Source organism: Martes martes, assembly GCF_963455335.1.
Source record: "Martes martes genome assembly, chromosome: 1".
NCBI lineage: Eukaryota > Metazoa > Chordata > Mammalia > Carnivora > Mustelidae > Martes > Martes martes.
In genome coordinates, this window is record NC_137888.1 from 207,781,952 (window position 1) to 207,799,763 (window position 17,812).

At 58.5% G+C, this 17,812-nt stretch overlaps 3 protein-coding genes across 3 annotated transcripts; 2 read left to right on the forward strand and 1 right to left on the reverse strand.

The window, feature by feature from the left end:
• The first annotated feature begins 1,109 nt into the window (after positions 1 to 1,109).
• On the forward strand, positions 1,110 to 4,150 carry SAMD1 (sterile alpha motif domain containing 1). Its single transcript, XM_080818142.1, has 5 exons — positions 1,110 to 2,212; positions 2,636 to 2,930; positions 3,022 to 3,118; positions 3,217 to 3,328; positions 3,429 to 4,150. Exons 1-5 carry the CDS (start codon positions 1,259 to 1,261, stop codon positions 3,585 to 3,587), a joined length of 1,617 nt encoding a protein of 538 aa, XP_080674268.1. The 5' UTR covers positions 1,110 to 1,258; the 3' UTR covers positions 3,588 to 4,150.
• Positions 4,151 to 5,368: 1,218 nt separating this feature from the next.
• LOC308347650 (UPF0575 protein C19orf67 homolog) lies at positions 5,369 to 8,150 on the forward strand (the record flags this gene model as incomplete). The annotated part of the gene is made up of 6 exons (XM_080811252.1): positions 5,369 to 5,703; positions 6,393 to 6,537; positions 6,660 to 6,760; positions 6,848 to 7,033; positions 7,385 to 7,519; positions 7,976 to 8,150. The coding sequence occupies 6 exons, from the start codon at positions 5,369 to 5,371 to the stop codon at positions 8,148 to 8,150; spliced, it is 1,077 nt and encodes a 358-aa protein (XP_080667378.1).
• Positions 8,151 to 11,608: 3,458 nt separating this feature from the next.
• Positions 11,609 to 15,303, reverse strand: MISP3 (MISP family member 3). Its single transcript, XM_080822026.1, has 4 exons — positions 15,131 to 15,303; positions 13,801 to 14,467; positions 13,287 to 13,360; positions 11,609 to 13,016 (listed from the first exon to the last, which is right to left on the reverse strand). Exons 1-4 carry the CDS (start codon positions 15,290 to 15,292, stop codon positions 12,999 to 13,001), a joined length of 921 nt encoding a protein of 306 aa, XP_080678152.1. The 5' UTR covers positions 15,293 to 15,303; the 3' UTR covers positions 11,609 to 12,998.
• Positions 15,304 to 17,812: the final 2,509 nt, after the last annotated feature.

Below are 17,812 nucleotides of genomic sequence, written 5' to 3' on the forward strand. Positions count from 1 at the left end.
ACTTCGGTCACCCGCCCACATAACCCCAGGGGTTTGGAAAGAGAATTTCGGACACCAACGTCCAGGCTGATCAGGATCTGGCCTAGAGTCCTTGTAAAACTGGGTTTGGCCAGAATTCAGCCACTACCCCGCCCCGCAGGAGAAGGGGGCGCCAAACTGCCCTTTGACCCTGGATTCGGGGTCCCCAATCTGCGGCGCGCCCCCTCGGCGTCCAGCCCTCAGCCGAGAGGGCGCTCTAAGGAGACGCTGGGGCCGGCGCGCCGGGAGGCCGAGCGGCGGCGGGGGCGGCCCTCGTGGGGGGGTAAAGGGTGGGGGAGACCGTGCGCGCCCCCCTCCCCGCATCCTCGGCGCGGAGCGCCGGGCCAAGCGCGCCGTTGGGGCGCGGGGGCGGCGACAGTCCGAGGGTCCCCGCGGCGCCCGGCGAGCGCAGCGGCCCGGCCCGCGGGCGGCGAGTTCCCGGTAAGTGCGGTCCCGAGAGCGGAGCGCGCCGGGGAGGCGTGGAGAGGGGGGCTGGGCGCCGGGGACGTCTGGGTCCCGCGCCCAATGGCTGGAGGGCGGCCGAGCGCCGCCCGCCCGCCCCGCCCGCCCCCTCTCCCCTCCCCCCGGCGCTCCCCTCCCCCTCCCCCGCCCGCCGCTTTCCCCCGCCCCCGCCCCGGCGCCAACTCCACGGCGCCTCCTTAAAAAGCGCGCGGGAGTTGTAAGGGGGGGCCGGAGCGAGCCAGAGTGAGCGAGAGCGCAGGGTAAAGGGGGCGGGCGGGGGGCCCGGGCTCCACCTTAAAAGCGGGCGCGTGGGGGTGGGAGGGAGGAAGGCGGGCGGCGGGGAGGAGGGAGGGAGGGAAGGAAGGGGGGCCGGAGTGTCCCGGGCGCAGGGCGCGCGTGCGGCGGCGGCGGCGGCGGGGAGGGGCCGGCCGCGCCGCGCTCCCCTCCTCCCTCCTCGCATCCCCGGCCCCGCGCGCGCCCAGCAGAAGCGGGTCTGTGTGTGCGTGCGTGCGAGTGAGTGAGTGTGTGCATATTTTTTTCTCTCTTTTCTTTCTCTCTCACTGTTTTTTCTCTCTCGCGCTCCCTCTCTCTCGCTTTTTTTTTTTTTTTTTTTTTTTGCAAAGAAACAGCAGCGCCGCCGCCGCTCCGCCGAGGCGCTGCGCCCCCCGGGGGGGGAGGCGGAGGAGGCGGGCAGCGGCGGAGGGAGGGGAGCCGGGGAGGGGGGCGCCGCGCTGGGAGGGAGGCAGCGCGCACGGTGCAGCCGGGCCGGGCGGGAGGCATGGCGGGGCCCCCGGCCCTACCCCCGCCGGAGACGGCGGCGGCCGCCACCACGGCGGCCGCTGCCTCGTCGTCCGCCGCTTCCCCGCACTACCAGGAGTGGATCCTGGACACCATCGACTCGCTGCGCTCGCGCAAGGCGCGGCCGGACCTGGAGCGCATCTGCCGGATGGTGCGGCGGCGGCACGGCCCGGAGCCGGAGCGCACGCGCGCCGAGCTCGAGAAACTGATCCAGCAGCGCGCCGTGCTCCGGGTCAGCTACAAGGGGAGCATCTCGTACCGCAACGCGGCGCGCGTCCAGCCGCCCCGGCGCGGAGCCACCCCGCCGGCCCCGCCGCGCGCCCCCCGCGGGGGCCCCGCCGCCGCCGCCGCCGCGCCGCCGCCCACGCCCGCCCCGCCGCCACCGCCCGCGCCCGTCGCCGCCACCGCCCCGGCCCGGGCGCCCCGCGCGGCCGCCGCTGCCGCCGCCACAGCGCCCCCCTCGCCCGGCCCCGCGCAGCCGGGCCCCCGCGCGCAGCGGGCCGCGCCCCTGGCCGCGCCGCCGCCCGCGCCCGCCGCTCCTCCGGCAGTGGCGCCCCCGGCCGGCCCGCGCCGCGCCCCCCCGCCCGCCGTCGCCGCCCGGGAGCCGCCGCTGCCGCCGCCGCCACAGCCGCCGGCGCCGCCACAGCAGCAGCAGCCGCCGCAGCCGCAGCCACAGCAGCCGCCGGAGGGGGGCGCGGCGCGGGCCGGCGGCCCGGCGCGGCCCGTGAGCCTGCGGGAAGTCGTGCGCTACCTCGGGGGCAGCGGCGGCGCCGGCGGCCGCCTGACCCGCGGCCGCGTGCAGGGGCTGCTGGAGGAAGAGGCGGCAGCGCGGGGCCGCCTGGAGCGCACCCGCCTCGGAGCGCTTGCGCTGCCCCGCGGGGACAGGCCCGGACGGGCGCCGCCGGCCGCCAGCGCCCGCGCGTCGCGGAGCAAGGTGAGCGCGCCGGGGAAGCGGGGGGTGCCGCGCGGTAGGCAGGTGCGGGCGAAGTTGGTGGCGGGGCGCGAGTCCCGGGAGGAATCGGGCGGCGGGCGGCCCTGGCTTTTCGCGTCTTAACTGCGGGTTCGGCGCATGGTGACCTTGGCAAGTGACTTAATCTTGCCGAGCCTCAGTTTCCTCCGCTTGTAAAACGCGAGTTAATAGCAGTAGCGACCCCTTGAGGTTGTTGAGCGAGTTTAGTGAGATTTGGCTACTGAGGGCTTTATTAACACAGAGCCTGGCACGGACTGAATGCGTAAAAGTTAGTCCGTGTTGATATTAAAGGTGGGTGTTGAGCACACCACCCGGTCCTGGATCCCAGGGACTGGGCCCAGGGCCAGAACAGCTACTAACCTTTCCTGCCTCTCTCCCCGGCACCAGAGAGGTGGAGAAGAGCGAGTGCTTGAGAAGGAAGAGGAGGAAGAAGACGATGAAGAGGAGGATGATGAGGATGATGTGTCTGAGGGCTCAGAGGTGCCTGAGGGTGACCGTCCAGCAGGTGCCCAGCACCACCAGCTTAATGGCGAGCGAGGCCCTCAGAGTGCCAAGGAGAGGGTCAAGGAGTGGACACCCTGTGGACCCCACCAGGGCCAGGATGAAAGCCGGGGGCCGGCACCAGGCAGTGGTACCCGCCAAGTGTTCTCCATGGCAGCCATGAATAAGGAAGGGGGATCAGGTAAGGATCTCTCTGAGTTGGGGGGTATTGCCTGGTGGGGAGGAACTGAGCCCCAAGACAAAGCCACAGGCATATGTGTTTTCTTTCCCAGCCTCTGCTGCCACTGGGCCAGACTCCCCGTCCCCTGTGCCTTTGCCCCCAGGAAAACCAGCCCTACCAGGGGCCGATGGAACCCCCTTTGGCTGTCCGTAAGTTGGGGTATTTGAGACACGGGGGTGTTGCCTTCATGGGTGTAACAGAACTGGGGGAGTATCTCTTCTCATTGGTTCCCTCTGTTCTGACACAGTTCTGGGCGCAAAGAGAAGCCGGCTGACCCCGTGGAGTGGACGGTGATGGACGTGGTTGAGTACTTCACCGAGGCCGGCTTCCCGGAGCAGGCAACAGCTTTCCAAGAGCAGGCGAGTTCCCAGCCCTCGGTGTGCCCCTCTATTCCAGGGCCTCAGTGGGGGTCAGCTCTCACCCTGCTCTCACCCTGCTCGCTCTCTCTGTCCCACCCAGGAAATCGATGGCAAGTCTTTGCTGCTCATGCAGCGCACAGATGTGCTGACTGGCCTGTCCATCCGCCTGGGCCCAGCCCTGAAAATCTACGAGCACCACATCAAGGTGCTGCAGCAAGGCCACTTTGAGGATGACGACCCTGATGGCTTTCTAGGCTGAGCACCCAGCCTCCCCCCAGCCCCAGCCCATTCCAGCCCCCATCTCACCCAAGACCCCCAGAGTCCAGGAGCTGGATGGGGACATTCTCAGCCCTCCTAACAGATTCCAGTGAGGGGGCATTCCTCCTTACTCATCTCTTCCCTGTGTTTCCCCAGCATACACACATCTGGCCCCCAGCACATCCTATACTCCATGATAGAGGAGTGTGGGGTGGGACAGGGCCTGCTCATGTCACCCCAGGAGGCTAGCCCTCCCCCCAAGTCTAGGACATTTTTGAAAAAAACAACAAAAAAAATAAAAACGGGGGCTTCCTATCTCCCCTAGATCCTCTTCAGTTCAGCCAGATGTTTCCTATATAAATGTTCTGTTCTGCCTATTCATTTTGGTGGGTGGCCTTTCCTCTCTCCCCCACCGCCCATGCCCCATCCCAGTCTGCCCCTGGGAACAGCTGGGGTGGGGTCTCTGGGTCTTCCCTAACCCTCTCCTTTCTTTCTGTTGGTTGTCGCTCCAGCTGGCTGTATTGCTTTTTAATATTGCACCGAAGGTTTTTTAAATAAAGTTTTAAAAAAAAAAATGCCAGTTCAATTTTATGAATGGAATAGGGGGAGGAGCTTGAAGAGCTATGGGCCTCCTGGGAGAGTCTAGGGTTCAGACAAAATTGTTTGAGGAGGAAGATAGGTAGTGTGTGGGGCTGCCTGACAGCCAGCTAGGACAGGAAGTGCTGCGGGAGAGCAGAAATATTTGCCTAGTTGGGTCACCTCCCCATGCTCAGAACAGTGCCCAGGCACACAGTAGGTGCTCAAATATTTGTTCAGTGACCAGCAGCTAACTAGGCTTTATGAGCATTTTCTCGGTTGTTCTCTCTGCAGCCCCATAGGCAGAGAGCTCATAAAACACCACTTTCTGGAAGAGGCAACTGGCTCAGCACAGCAAAGATGCTTGCTCAGGGTCACAGAGGGTGGGGTCAGACACCTGTCTGAGTTCTTTACCCAGAGTCTTTTTAAGTGTAATTAATGTATTTGGCTTCCTAGCTGTATGTATGTCAGCTTTGGCACACCACCAAGAATCTAGTCTCTAAGTGTTGGGGGCAGGGGTCTGTTCTGGACCCATGATAGGGTCTCCAGGCTTCCCGGTCTGGGCCAATTAAAAGGAACGGAAGGGATGAGATCATGGGACCCGCACGTTTTTCCAAGTGAAGATTTTTAGTATTGTTACCAGTTGGAACAGCTACTGACATCACAAGTCCCTACTAAGTTCAAATGCAGTTTTCCAACTGCATTAGAGGGTTTTTTTTTTTAAATATACAGATTCGGGGGCCAGAGTCAGACTCTACGCGGCAGGGGCGTCCTCCCTTCATGTACCTGCACCCCCGGTTTGGAGGCTCGATAAAGACCCCTCTTCCCTAGGAAACCGCCTAGGAGAAAAGTGTTGGCCCCCCGGGCCGCACCCCAGGACGGGACCGCGCCAGCACCGGCCCAGGATGCCTTTTTCTCTGGACGCGTCCCCCAAGCCAGGTTCCGGGAGCGCGCATGTGCGCGGGGCCCCGCGGGCGCGCAGCGCCGACCGGAGAGGCGCGCCCCTCCCGCGTGTTGAAATTCAAACGAGGCGAACTCCCTCCGTGCGGCGCCGCGCGGGCAGAGAGGTCGAGGCAGGGGCGAGTTGGAGGGGCGGCCCGCATTCCCAGTCCCGGCAAGTCCGAGGTTCCCGGGGCGGGGTCGAACCCGCGGCCAACGTGAGCGGCAGAGGCTTAAAGAGCTGCGGTCCTCGCCTGCGACCCCACGATGGCTACCGAGCAGTGGTTCGTGGAGCCGCTCCCCCCGGGCCCTGGGGAAACACCGCCCCCGGACGACTTGGAACCTGGGGCGCAGCCCTGCGGAGACCCCTCCTGGTCGGCGTCCCCTGGCGGGCCTGGGAACCCCCGGGAGGCAGAACGGGAGGATGTCCAGGGACAGCTGCCGGAGGCCTCTACCGCTACTCCTTCCCCGGAGCCCCTGGCCCCCGGCCCAGGCCCCGCCCCTCCTCGCCTACCCTTGGACACCATGTTCAGCCCCATCACCGAACAGCTCCGCTACCTGCTCAAGAAGGCAGATGATTTCCAGAGCTTCTTGCTTTACAGGTGATGCTGGATGGGGTCCCAGGTCCCGAGAATGAGACTGAGGAGAGGGTAATAGGATGGGCAACACACGCTAGGTTCCCAAACTCAAAAGCACCAGGAGCCAGAAACCGTAAATGAAGCTAGTTGATTGCGGATCCCATCTCGAAGAGTGATAAGAACTGTGTAGAAATTTGGGGTTAGGGAGTGCCTGCTATTAGGTGGGCCCCAGGGGCCCCCAATTCATGAGGACTTTTCTCCCAGTTTTTAACTGTTGGCTTACATTTTGAACTCTGGGCAGGCTAAACAAAACCAATCTGTGCCAGATTTGGCCCAGCTGGCTACCAGTGTGAGAGCCCCACCACGACCACCACCAAAGGATAGTGTGATGCCCAACCCAGGGGGAAAGGGACTGAAATTCTTACATTTCAGTATCCATTGGAATTTTGGGGGAGGCTGTTTAAACCCTAAATTTCTGGGCTCCACCCTACAGGAAATTTTGAGTGAAAGTCAGTGGTAGAACTCAGGTGTCAGCATCTTAACAAGTGTTCCCAATGGTTTTGATGGAAATGGTCCCGGAAGATACTCTGATAAAGGCCTGGCGCAGGTGGAATTTTCAATACGGGGTCCAGGCCAGGGGTAAAAGTCAGCAGTGAGTAGAATGGGAAATGGGGAGTGAGGGACCCCAGGCAAAGGCCCTCTTTTCCCTTTAGCAGGGACCGAGTACAGAAGGAACAGCTGGCAAAGGCCATGCCCACCTTCTTACAGATGTGTGAGCCCTACTTTCTCTACCTGGAGGCAGCTGCACGGAGTGTGCCCCCCATCTATGGAGCCCTGCAGGAGCTGGTCCGAAAGGGGGTGTGTGGAGCAGGTTTCCTAGACCCTATTCCCCTTTCTTCACCCCTCAGGAGTGGGAGAGGGTGGGGGGAGGGTGATCCTGGTAGGCCAGCTAATCTCATTACACCCCTTCTTCCATGCAGCTGTTGGAGATCTCCCAACAGCTGACCCTGCGCCTGGAACAGCTGGTCCTCATGTATGCCTCCTTTGGGTTCGTGGACCTGGAGGATACTGACCCCCTAAGGTAAAAGGGTAGGACACAGGAATGGGGGTGGGGAGAGGGTGGACTCCAGAGCCCAGCCTCACTCCCGACTTTCCCATCTCCTGCCAGCATCTCTTGTTTCTTCTGCGGGAGGTTCTCCATCAGCCCTGCTCACGAGGTGTCCATCTTCAGATACTGTGCCCCAGCCGCCTACACCGCCAGCCACTTCCCCAGATACCTCTACAAGAAGATGCGTTGGAACCTGGAAACCACCCCAGAGCCCAGCAGCAGGGGACAAGATTCCCATGTGGATTAGTGAGTCCCCTAATAGAACCAAAGTTTTCCCCTCTCTCTGCAGAATGCCAGTGTAGGTCTCTGGTGACCACCACCACCAGAGCATGGAAAGCCAAGCAGGAAACCAAAGATCTTTGAAAGGCCATCCCCACCTTTAAAAAAACAAAAAACAAAAAACACCTCACCCTCCCGTTAATGTAAAAGTCCTCATCTTAAAAGTAAGCTGACAGGGAGAAAAAGCCTCAGTATTGAGCCACCTGAGAATTTGAGGGCAAATTCTGAGGGGTTCCACCTCACCCCCAAAAGCAAAGCCCTCAACAGAAGAAGCTAGGAAACTGTTCATTCTTAACTGAATGCCCCCTCCCCTCCCAGCTACTTTCTGTGCTATCGGGATACATGGGAAGACACAGGCAAGAGTCCAGCCAATTCGTGCCCCCAGATCCAGAAGCTGTGGTCCATTGGCCGGTGGGTGCCGCTAGGACCTCCCGAGGATGACCTTTATTCATGGTAGGAGTTAGGGTGATGGCAAAGTGGGTTTGGGACTTGGAGGGAGGGGCAGAACCCCACCAAAGACCAACTTCCCCCAATATTGTTTCCCTTGGTAATAAGGACAGTATTTTATTGTGCCCTGAAAAGTGCTTTATGCAGACTTGTGTAACAACCCATTGAGGTCTACAGTTTAAGCACCATTTTACAAAGAAAACAGGTGCTCAGAGAGGTTAAGTTACCTGCCCAAGGACACACAGCTAGCTGGGTGATAGGCGAGGTCAGGGCTAGAGCTGTTCAGCCTCCTAGAGCCATTACCCTCTAGATTTCTCATCAACAAGGAAACCACTTTCCCCCCAGGGTTTTTCCCACCCCCAGCTGAAACAAAGCCGCTTTCAGCTACAGCCTTTCACTTGAGGGGAGGGACTCCCGAGAAGCAGGGGGCTCACGTCCTGGCCTGTCTGTCCTGGCCCCCAGGATTTTGTGCCCGCAGCCGCCTGGGGACTACCAGCAGCTACTGACCATCGGCTTTGAGGAGCCCTCGCACATGCTGGCCACCGACCTGCTGGTGCAGATCCTCACGGGCCAGGCAGGCCCGGCCCGGCCCCCGAGCGCGGCCGGGCCCGCGGCGTGGGCCGCGCAGGGGTCTTGAGCCTGGAGAGAGGGTGTAAGCTGGAGCTTGACAGTTCCAAACTCCAGGAGAGGGAGCAGGGGAGGGGCTCACTCGTTCTCCCAGGGCACCTCGGCCTCGCCTTCCAAGGGGCCAGGCCGAGCTGGCCAGTGGGCACCGAGTCCGGCTCGGCCGCGGAGCCCTTCGTTTGGACACACCAGTTTTGCGTTAAATAAAAGAAAGAAAGAGGTCACAGGCTCAGCCTCCGCTCGCAGTGCCGCGCCCCACCCCTTGGGGCGAGGGAGCCCCGCCCACTCGCGCGGCCTTCTGGGAAATGTAGTCTTTGAAACAAAACCAAAGTCCCTCGACTGGCGGACAAGCGCTCAAGGCATGCGCAGAGGCGCACATGAAGCTAAAAGGGAAGTAGCGGTGCCTGTCAACAACCGGAACCCAAAAAACCGCAAGTTTTGGGTAGCCGGGAAATTCAACGCCCAATGGGGGAAGGGACCCCGGAGCCACGCCCACTCCCGTGTTTTGACCCGGAAGTGGCTTTTTACCGAAAAGACTATATTTCCCGACGTGCCCCAGGAAAGGGCCCCGGGTCAGTTTCCGAAAGGCCGGAGTTAAATCTTCTTCTTCCAGCTTTTGGGTCATGGAGTGGGCAGATCGTCTTACTCGGCGGGGTATCCCGGGCGCGGGCGGGTGGGAAAGCCGTAAGGAACTCCAACTTGGGATCTCTAAGCTTAACTCCGACCTTGGACAAGAAAGGAGACCCGGGTTGTGGTAAATTCACCTATTCAAAGCTACAGCGGGCAAGTGGCCGGGCGATTGCAGCTGGTCCCTTGCGAGAGGAAGGGTGTCCTTCCTCACCCGGCTGTCACTCATCTGCGAGTTACCCCCTCATTTAAGGCATGCCTTTTCGTTCCTTGTAGCATTTTTGGAGTCAGGGGAGACCTAACCTTTAAGTTTTTGAGCAAAGCACTCACCTAAAACTCCCTGGCACACAGTAGTGTAAACCCCAGTTTAAGACGACAAAAACGGACGTGAGAGGTAAAGTGAGTCGTCCGGAATGGACACCAAAACGTTTCATCTTTGTGGGGGGCCGGGGGGTACAATTTGACTTCATTAAGATTGTTTAGTCTCAATGAGTTCGAGGGGATTCTGAAGCTCTCTAATACTTTTTTTTTTTTTTTTAAGATTTTATTTATCCATTGAGAGAGGGAGAGAGAGTGAGTGAGAGAAGGCATGAGAGGGGAGAAGGTCACAGGGAGAAGCAAACTCCCCGCGGAGCTGGGAGCCCTATGCGGGACTTGATCCCAGGACTCAACCCCGGGACTCCAGGGGATCATGACCTGAGCTGAAGGCAGTTGCTCAACCAACTGAGCCACCCAGGCACCCCCTAATACGGTTTTAAATTAGTCCCTGTGAGTTACACACACACACACACACACACACACACACACACACACACACACTGTAAACTCTTTAGCTTAGTCCATAGAAGTTTAAATTGAGCCACAAATGCGAGTCATATATGTAATTTCAAACCGCCTAGTAACTCCATTTTAAAAGGTGAGGTTAAAAAAAAAAAAAAGGCAGATAAATCTTAGTGATTTTTATTTAACCCAATATATCCAAAATACTATTTCAACATATACTCAATGCAAGAAATTGAGATAGTTCCCCCTTTCAGTTAATAAGTCTTTGAAGTTTGGTGTGTCTTTCATACTTACAGCACATCTCAGTTCAGACATAGCTTTAGACTATGTCTCTAAGGCAAATCCACAGGCCACTTAAGACTAAAGATTTCTGGGGGCGCCTGGGTAGTTCAGTGGATCAAAGCCTCTGCCTTCAGCTCAGGTCATGATCCCAGGGCCCAGGGATCAAGCTCCACATTGGCCTCACTGCTTAGCAGGGAGCCTGCTTCCCCATCTCTCTCTGCCTGCCTCTCTGCCTACTTGTGATCTCTGTCAAACAAACAAATAAATAAAATCTTAAAAAAAAAAAAAGACTAATGATTTCTGGCGCATGGTGACAGTACTTGGAGAAGAAGGAAACAGGTTTGATGTCCTGAATCCTGTTGCTTTTGAACTATCTATAACAGTGATTCTCCACCTTTAGCATGGAATCGTGTGGAGGTTCTAATTTTTAAGTCTGGGTTGGGGGCCCAGAATGTGAGAAGTTCCCAAGCCATCCAGAGGCTGCTGGTCCAAACGCTACAGTTTGAGAACTGCTAGCCTACATGTACCTACATGATGGTTCTCACACTTGGCTCCATGTGGGAAACACCTGTAGAGCTTTAAAAAATACTAAAGCCAAGCTGCCCCTCAGATTCTGATTTGCTTGGCGTAAGGGTGCCTCAACGGAGTCAGGGCAGGGAAGGTGGAGAACCCAGGTCCACACTTAAGTAGTGCTGTCAACTCTACAGGCTTAGTTCTTAGCAACCCTGCTGGGAATTAAGAATCTGCTCTGGGGGCGCCTGGGTGGCCCCTGCGTCCTGGGATCTAGCCCCATATTGGGCTCCCTGCTAAGGTGGGGAGCCTGCTTCTCCCTCTCCAGCTCCCCTGTGCTTGTGTTTCCTCTCTCGCTCTTTCTGTCATAAATAAATAAAATCTTTTTTTAATGATTTTATTTGACAGAAAGATCACAAGTAGGCAGAAAGGCAGGCATAGAGAGAGGGGGAAGCAGGCTCCTCACTGAACAGAGAGCCTGATGTGGGGCTCGATCCCAGGACCCTGAGATCATGACCCACTGAGCCACCCAGGCGCCCCAATAAATAAAATCTTAAAAAAAAAATCTGCTCTAGCTCTTTCCATTTCCCTCCTTGGCAGTGCTGGATCTTTGCTCTCTCAGCAGAGTCACCATTAAGTATGTGCTCAGTGTGCTGATGCCGGAATCAAGTGGTTCCTTTTTGGACTGAGCTTCTCGGGGGGTCCAATGCTGTGTGAGCATTCTTTCATTCTTAATTAGCTACTTGTCCTCCCTATGGAGAATCAAGCCTGTTGCTAGACCCAGGGCATACAGAGTTGGACAAATCCAAGAGTTGAAACAATGATTCTAAAACATTCCTGGGTCTTCCCTTGGTCTCAGGGCGCCCCTAAAAAGCCGATACCCTAAAACCAAAGAATAAAAGCGCACAGATACAGTTATCCAAGTTAGGGTGTTCACAGACTCTCTTGAACTCCATCAAAGGGGGACTTGAACCCCTCAGCTTAGGAGAGAAATTAAGAAGGGCTTGCCAGTTGAGCTACAAGCTCTATGGCAAATGGCTGCTGCTCATTGCACCTCCTGTCCCCCACCCCCAATTTAAAAAGTTTTCTAGTTATTTTTTTAATATTTTATTTATTTATTTGAGAGAAAGAGAGCACAAGCAGGGGGAGTTGCAGAGGGAGAAGCAGGCTCCCAGCTGAGCAGGGAGCACTATGGTGGGACTCAATCCCAGGACCCTGGGATCATGACCTGAGCCACCCGAGTGCCCCAAAAGTCACATTTAAAGTTCAGTAGATTTCTCTTTTATTATTATTTTTAAAAGACTTTATTTATTTGACAGAGACAGTGAGAGGGGGCATACAAGCAGGGGGAGTGGGAGAGGGAGAAGCAGGCACTCTGCCCAGCAGGGAGCCGGAGGCAGCCAGATCACAGGACCCTGGGATCATGACCCCAGCAGAAGAGGACGCTTAATGACTAAGCCACCCAGGTGGCCCTCTCTTTTATTTTTTTAAAGATTTTATTTATTTGAGAGAGAGTGAGTGAATGCACAAGCAGAGGGGGAGGGCCAGGGGCAGAAGCAGACTCCCCTGCCGAGGGTGGGGAGGCAGACATGGAGCACCATCTCCAGATTGCAGATTATAACCTGAACGCAAGTCACATGCTTAACTGTCTGAGTCAACCTGACTCCCCTAGATTTCTTTTAAAGGCTGGGTTCCCTCCTCACCACCCCCCAACCTTTTGGAAATCAGAAGCTCTGGTGCCATTGAGTTCACTCATTGGTAGTACTGTTGATATGGAGGAACACTTATCTGCCCGTTGAAACAAGGCATTTTACAGCACACCCCATTTCTCTCCTTAATATCTGTCTGGGATCTATAAGGCATGTGAAGTTTGCCATAGCTGGACAGATTATATATGGCCTTTTATACCCTGTTGAGAAGCTTGTACCTTCACCACCACCCCATTTTGGGGGGTAGCTATTGTTTACGTCCTCAGGGCAGGAACAACCTCTTATCACCTCTGTCTAGCCAGCGCCCAGCTCCGGGCATTCCGTTGGCACCAATAAATGTTGACGCTGTCTGGAAAAAGCGAGGGCTTGAGTTCATTCGTCCGAACGCCGCAGTTTGCGCATCCGCCGCCAGGGGGCAACAGGACCCGACCAGGGCCGGGGGAGACCAGCAGCCCCAGAACTTGGCACTAAGGGGCACGTTCTGTATTCTGGCCCGTGCCTCCTGCAGCTTTCTCGGGACTTCCTCTGCCGGGCGCGCTCCCGCCCCAGCCCAGACGAAGAGGACCCAGAGGAAAACAGCCTCAACGGCCCAGAAAGAAAGGGCTTTATTGGGGAGTGAGGATAGCCGAGGCGGAGACCCTGGTCCCCTAATTGCAAAGGCCAGAGGCAGAGACCAGCTCGGTTTGCAGTTAGGCGGAGAAGGGCTGGAGTTTCACTGGCGGTTTGAGAGTGGTAGTGTTCCCCAGTGGGGACTAACAGTTTTATAGAAGAGACTGGTCAGTTTCACAAAGTCAGGTTCAAGGAAGGGCTGGTCGATTTCATCTTGTCCTGTGCAGACCCGCTGGCCTTCTTCCAGGCCTTCAGTGGATTCTGAGAGCACCTGGGCAGCCCTACCAGTTTCCTCTGATGTACACGTTACGTCTGGCAGGGGGTCCCAGCCTGCTGGAACATCAAGTCTTCTGCTCCTCCTGGGGAGAGGACGCCAGACGGAAGGCTGACTTTAAGGACCCGCGCACCCGCAGGAACGACACCCAGTCACAGGGTGGGGCGGTTTGGGCCCTGGGACTACCGCATCCTGGTCACTCCCGGGCCGTGCCCAGAACTTTGTGCCCTAGCCTACAGTGAGTTTCCGAAGGGCGCGGGGGTGCACTTTTCCCTGGCCCAGCACCCTGGCGCCCGGGGTGAGGGGAGGGAAGAGCGACCAGCCCTTGAGGCAAGAGGAGAAAGGGGGTTCCCACCTGCTCCAAGCCGCTCTCAGATGCCTTTCTGCGCGGAGGCCAGATCACCGCCAGCTTTCCGTCGCCGCTGCTCGCTGCGGGGGAAGGGGCGCTCAGCCGGGGTTGCCCCTCCTGTCACCAGCTGGAGGCGGCCAGGACCAAGGAGGCCGGCCGCGCCCCTTAAACACACAGGCGTTTACCCTCCTTCCCATGGAAACCTCCATTCTGAAGGAGGGAGCAACCTGAGGGAGGAGGGAGGCGAACCCAGAGTGCGGAAGTGGCTCCAGGAGTGCCAGAACCCAGATAGGGTTCCCTGGGACCCGATAAAGACACCTAGAACCCCCCTCCCTTCCTCACCAAGAGCCTAGTGAGGTGGATTCGGGAGTCGACCATCCCGAGTACAGGGTGGAGCGCAGGGCTTCTGGAAGCCTGAGGGGGATACCTTGAGGGCCAGAAGTGGGGCCACTGGAGTTGGGCAGTCGGTGAGGGCGGCTGGAGCCCTGACAGACCCCAGCGTCGGGGCGCGCGTGCTTACCCGTGAGGCTCGGCGCGGGCTCCTTGAACTCGGCGGTGCCGTAGACGCTGAGCCGCTGGCGCTGCAGCTCCCGCTCGCGCTCAAGCACCTCGCGCACCTCCTGCTCCAGCAGCGACGGCGCGACCCGCGGCGGGGCGCGGGCCAGCACCGGGCACCGACCCTGCACGGCCAAGCGCGGCCGGCCTCCGGGATCCGGCAGCCCCTGCAGGTCCGCGCCGCCTTCAGCCGCCGACAAGGAGCCGCGTCCCCCAGCGGCCTCAAAGAATCGCCGGAGCTCACCCAACGGCTGCGGCGGCGGCCGGGCGCGCGGCTCTGGGGCTGTGGGGCTCGCTAGCGCCGCCTGACGGTGGGCCTCCCGCTCGATGTCTCGCTGCATCTGCGCGCCCGCCCGCGCGCGCTCCAAGGCGCGCGGGAGCGCGGGGCCGGGGCCGGGCAGGCTGAGCACCGGCCGCACGCGCAGCTCGACGAGTTCTCGGCCTGCGCGGCGAGGGCTCAGGCCTCGGCTTCGGCGCAGGCTCTCCTCGCGTTCGCAGCTGCGGCGTATTTCTCGCTCAATGGGCGTCTCCATGAGCGGCTCCTCGGGGCCCTGGTGGGGGGTCTTCGGGAGCGGTAGAAAATGCTGCGGGGGGCCTTCGGAGTCTGACCCCGGGGAGGAGGTCTTGGGATCCTGAAAAGGACAGTGCTTCGGGGACCCCGCGCTTCGCGCTTCAGACGGCTCGGGGTCGTGGTTGCGGGACCGGAGACTCCCAAAACCCTCAGCTGCAGACGGCCCGGGGCGTTCTGCGTCCAGCCCCGCTGATGGTCCAGGGACTACGCTCTCTTGTTCAGGGATCTCCGCGCCCTGCTCTAAAGGGGGCACGGAGACCTTGCCTCCTGGCCTGTGGACTTCGGCGTCCTGCTCTGGGGCAGGCCCCGGACTTCGCTGTCTGACCCGGGGGCCTCGGGGCCCCGCTCTTCAGATGACCCCAGGGCTCCGGTCTCTGGCCCGGGGGCCTCGGTGTCCAGGGCTGGGAGCAGCTCGGAAGACTTAGTTTCCAGCGCCGGAGTTTTGATGCCCAGAGCTCGGACACAGTGCCCTGCGCGGCACCTGTGGCAGTCACCGCCCGCGGGTTCCAAGGCGTCGCCTACAGCGGCAGTTTCTCTGACCTGCCCCTGGCCTCTAAGAACTGCCCCCCGGGGCAGGGTCGGGCACCGCCCTCTGCACCTGAAGGGAAGATTACGGCCCCGCCCCCGGGGCGGAAAGGGGCGGGGCTCGGCAGGGTACCGCCTTTCCTGCTCTGACGCGCCTCAGGTCAGTTCAGGGTACCAGACTTCTTGTAAAAGGGCTTACCTGGACTCGGCGGCAAGTCTGGGTACCGTTCAACTCTCGGGGCGCCACCGTGGCACCTCGTCGCTCACACGTCCCCGGCATTCCCAGGAGGTCTGACCCCAGCCGTGTCCCTGGCTGGGTCTGAGCCACTGGCCCTCTGGTGCTGGTGTCCTCCAAAGCCATCTTTCCGGGACCTTGCTAGCCCCGCCCAGGCCGGCGGGCAGCAACGCCCCTGGCCTCCGGGCTGTCCGTCCACATTGTACCCCTGCAGCCTACGGCTCAGACTGGAGGGGGCGCCAGGAGCCCTCTCATGGCGCGCCCCAGGCTCCCTCCCTGTTTCTGGGCTCCGCGAGGCCTCTTCAGAGAGGTGTGCCATGGGCCCCGTCACGCCCAGAGGCTGCTTTCCCCTCACCCCTCCTGGAAAAGTCCGCGAGGCGTCCGCGGCCAAGTGCACTTCCAGATTGAGGGAAGTGGGAGGGACGGACACAACGCGCCCAGGGCTTAGCGGAGCAGCTGCGGTTGAAAGGCGGTCACCTTGGGCCCAGGCAGCTGGAAAGGCCCTGGAGAGGTATCCAAGCTTGCGGTATGGAGCAGCTCCCAGCCGCGGGGGCCAGATCCGTGGCGTTCAAGGGCAAGGCCGACGACCCCAGAGACACTTTCCACTCTCTTCCCCCAGGCCCTCTCCAAATCTGTCCTCTGGCCCTACTTCACCATTCTGGGTTGACCAGGAAGAAAGAATAGTTACCTAGAGAAAGAGGGGAGGGTGCTAAACAGCCTTGGGAACCTCCAACAATCCATATCTGATCACTCCCTCCCCCAGCTCTCTACCTACTGTGGTGACTCCCCTCCTTCCCATCCTCTCCTGGATCCTAGTCTCCAGTTCCTCCCTTTAACCCCAGTGGCCCAATTGGAATTGGGCCTACAGTGAGTTCTGTCCCACGCAAAACCTGAGCAAGGTACCAACCTTCTCCAAGGCCCAGTTCTCTCCTCTGTAAAATGGGGAAAGCAGTACCTACCTACTCCCTTGGGAGGTAATGAGGATTAAAGCTATACTTCTGGAAAGAGCTGTCTATAGTGTTCTCTCCTCTTCATCACTTCCTGTTCCTCTTTGGTGGTGCTAACAAGGCTCCTGGTCCCACCATCCCACTGGGCCTTTTCAGTCCAAGGACACTGATGGACTTCATTTGCTAGATCCAGTCACTGGTTCCTCCCTGACTTCCTTTCCATTAGCTCCTTGGTCTCCAAGGACACCATCTTCTCCTGGTTTCCCTCCTATCTCGCAGGCATTTCTCTCTCTCTTTTTAAGGATTTGACTTATGTATTTGAGAGAGCGAGAGCACTAGCAGGGGAGCAGCGTCAGGCAGAGGGAGAAGCAGGCTCCCTGCTGATCTAGGAGGCCAATGCAGGACTAGGGATCCTGGGATCCTGGGATCATTACCTGAGCCAAAGGCAGACTCTTAACTGGATCCTGGGATCATTACCTGAGCCAAAGGCAGACTCTTACCTGACTGAGCCACCCAGGTATCCCCTCCCAGGCATTTCTTCTCAGGCTTCTGTTTCACCTGCATTACAGGTTTTCTTTCCCTCTGGTTTCCATGGAGTTGGCTGATGAGAGAGAGGGAAGTGCCTGTGTCCTTTCCCTTCTGGTAGCCACTCCACACAGCTCTGTCTCCAAAGCCAAGGCATGGAAACAGCCTCTGGCTGTTACTAACCCAGATTGTCTTCTTCTTTTCCCTTTTTTTTTTTTTCTTTTCTAAGTTTATTTATTTATTTAAGTAATATCCACACCCAGTGTGCGGCTCGAACTCAACCCCGAGATCAAGGGTCATGGGCTCCTCTGAGCCAGTCAGGGGATGCCTCCCGACACCTTTATAAGCCAACTCTTTATCAAGCTCTCATCAGTTACTCAGTGTGAGCACACTATGTCTTTCCTCCCAGCACTCAACCCCTGACCAATCCCTACCTCATACTTTATTTTTTTAAAATATTTTATTTATTTATTTATTTGACAGACAGAGATCACAAGTAGGCAGAGAGGGAGGCAGAGAGAGAGAGGGGAAAGCAGGCTCCCCACTGAGCAGAGAACCCGATGAGGGGCCTGATCCCAGGACCCTGGGATCATGACCTGAGCGGAAGGCAGAGGCTTTAACCCACCGAGCCACCCAGGTGCCCCAGCTACCTCATACTTTAAATGCCATCTCTGTGCTGGTGTCTCTCAAATTTATATCTCCATCTCTGACTTCTCCTCTGGGTTTTGGACTCCTCTCCAACACTCTCAGTGTAGTAGGTGTCAAACTGAACACTTTTAAAAGACTGAACTCTCGGATCCCCCCAGGTCTCCTCACTATGTGTGGCAACTTACACAGTTTGTTTTTCATGCCCCAAACCTGGGAATCTACCTCAACCTCTCTCAGCCCTGCTCCAATCCATCCATATGTTGGATTGCTGTTGGATCTGCAGGCTCTGCCCCCAAAACATATTCTGAATATGTTCTCTCCACTTCTCTCCACCCTTACTTATCCCAGCCACTTCGGCATCCCTCCAATGACTCCCCATCACACTCAGAAGAAAAATCCAAATTCCCTTCTCTGACCCAGAAGGCCCTACCCACTTCTCAGATCTCATCTTCTGACACTCTCTCCCTCACTCCTCCATTCCAGCCTTTGTGCTTCCCTCAAACACCCCCAAAGTGCACTCCTACCT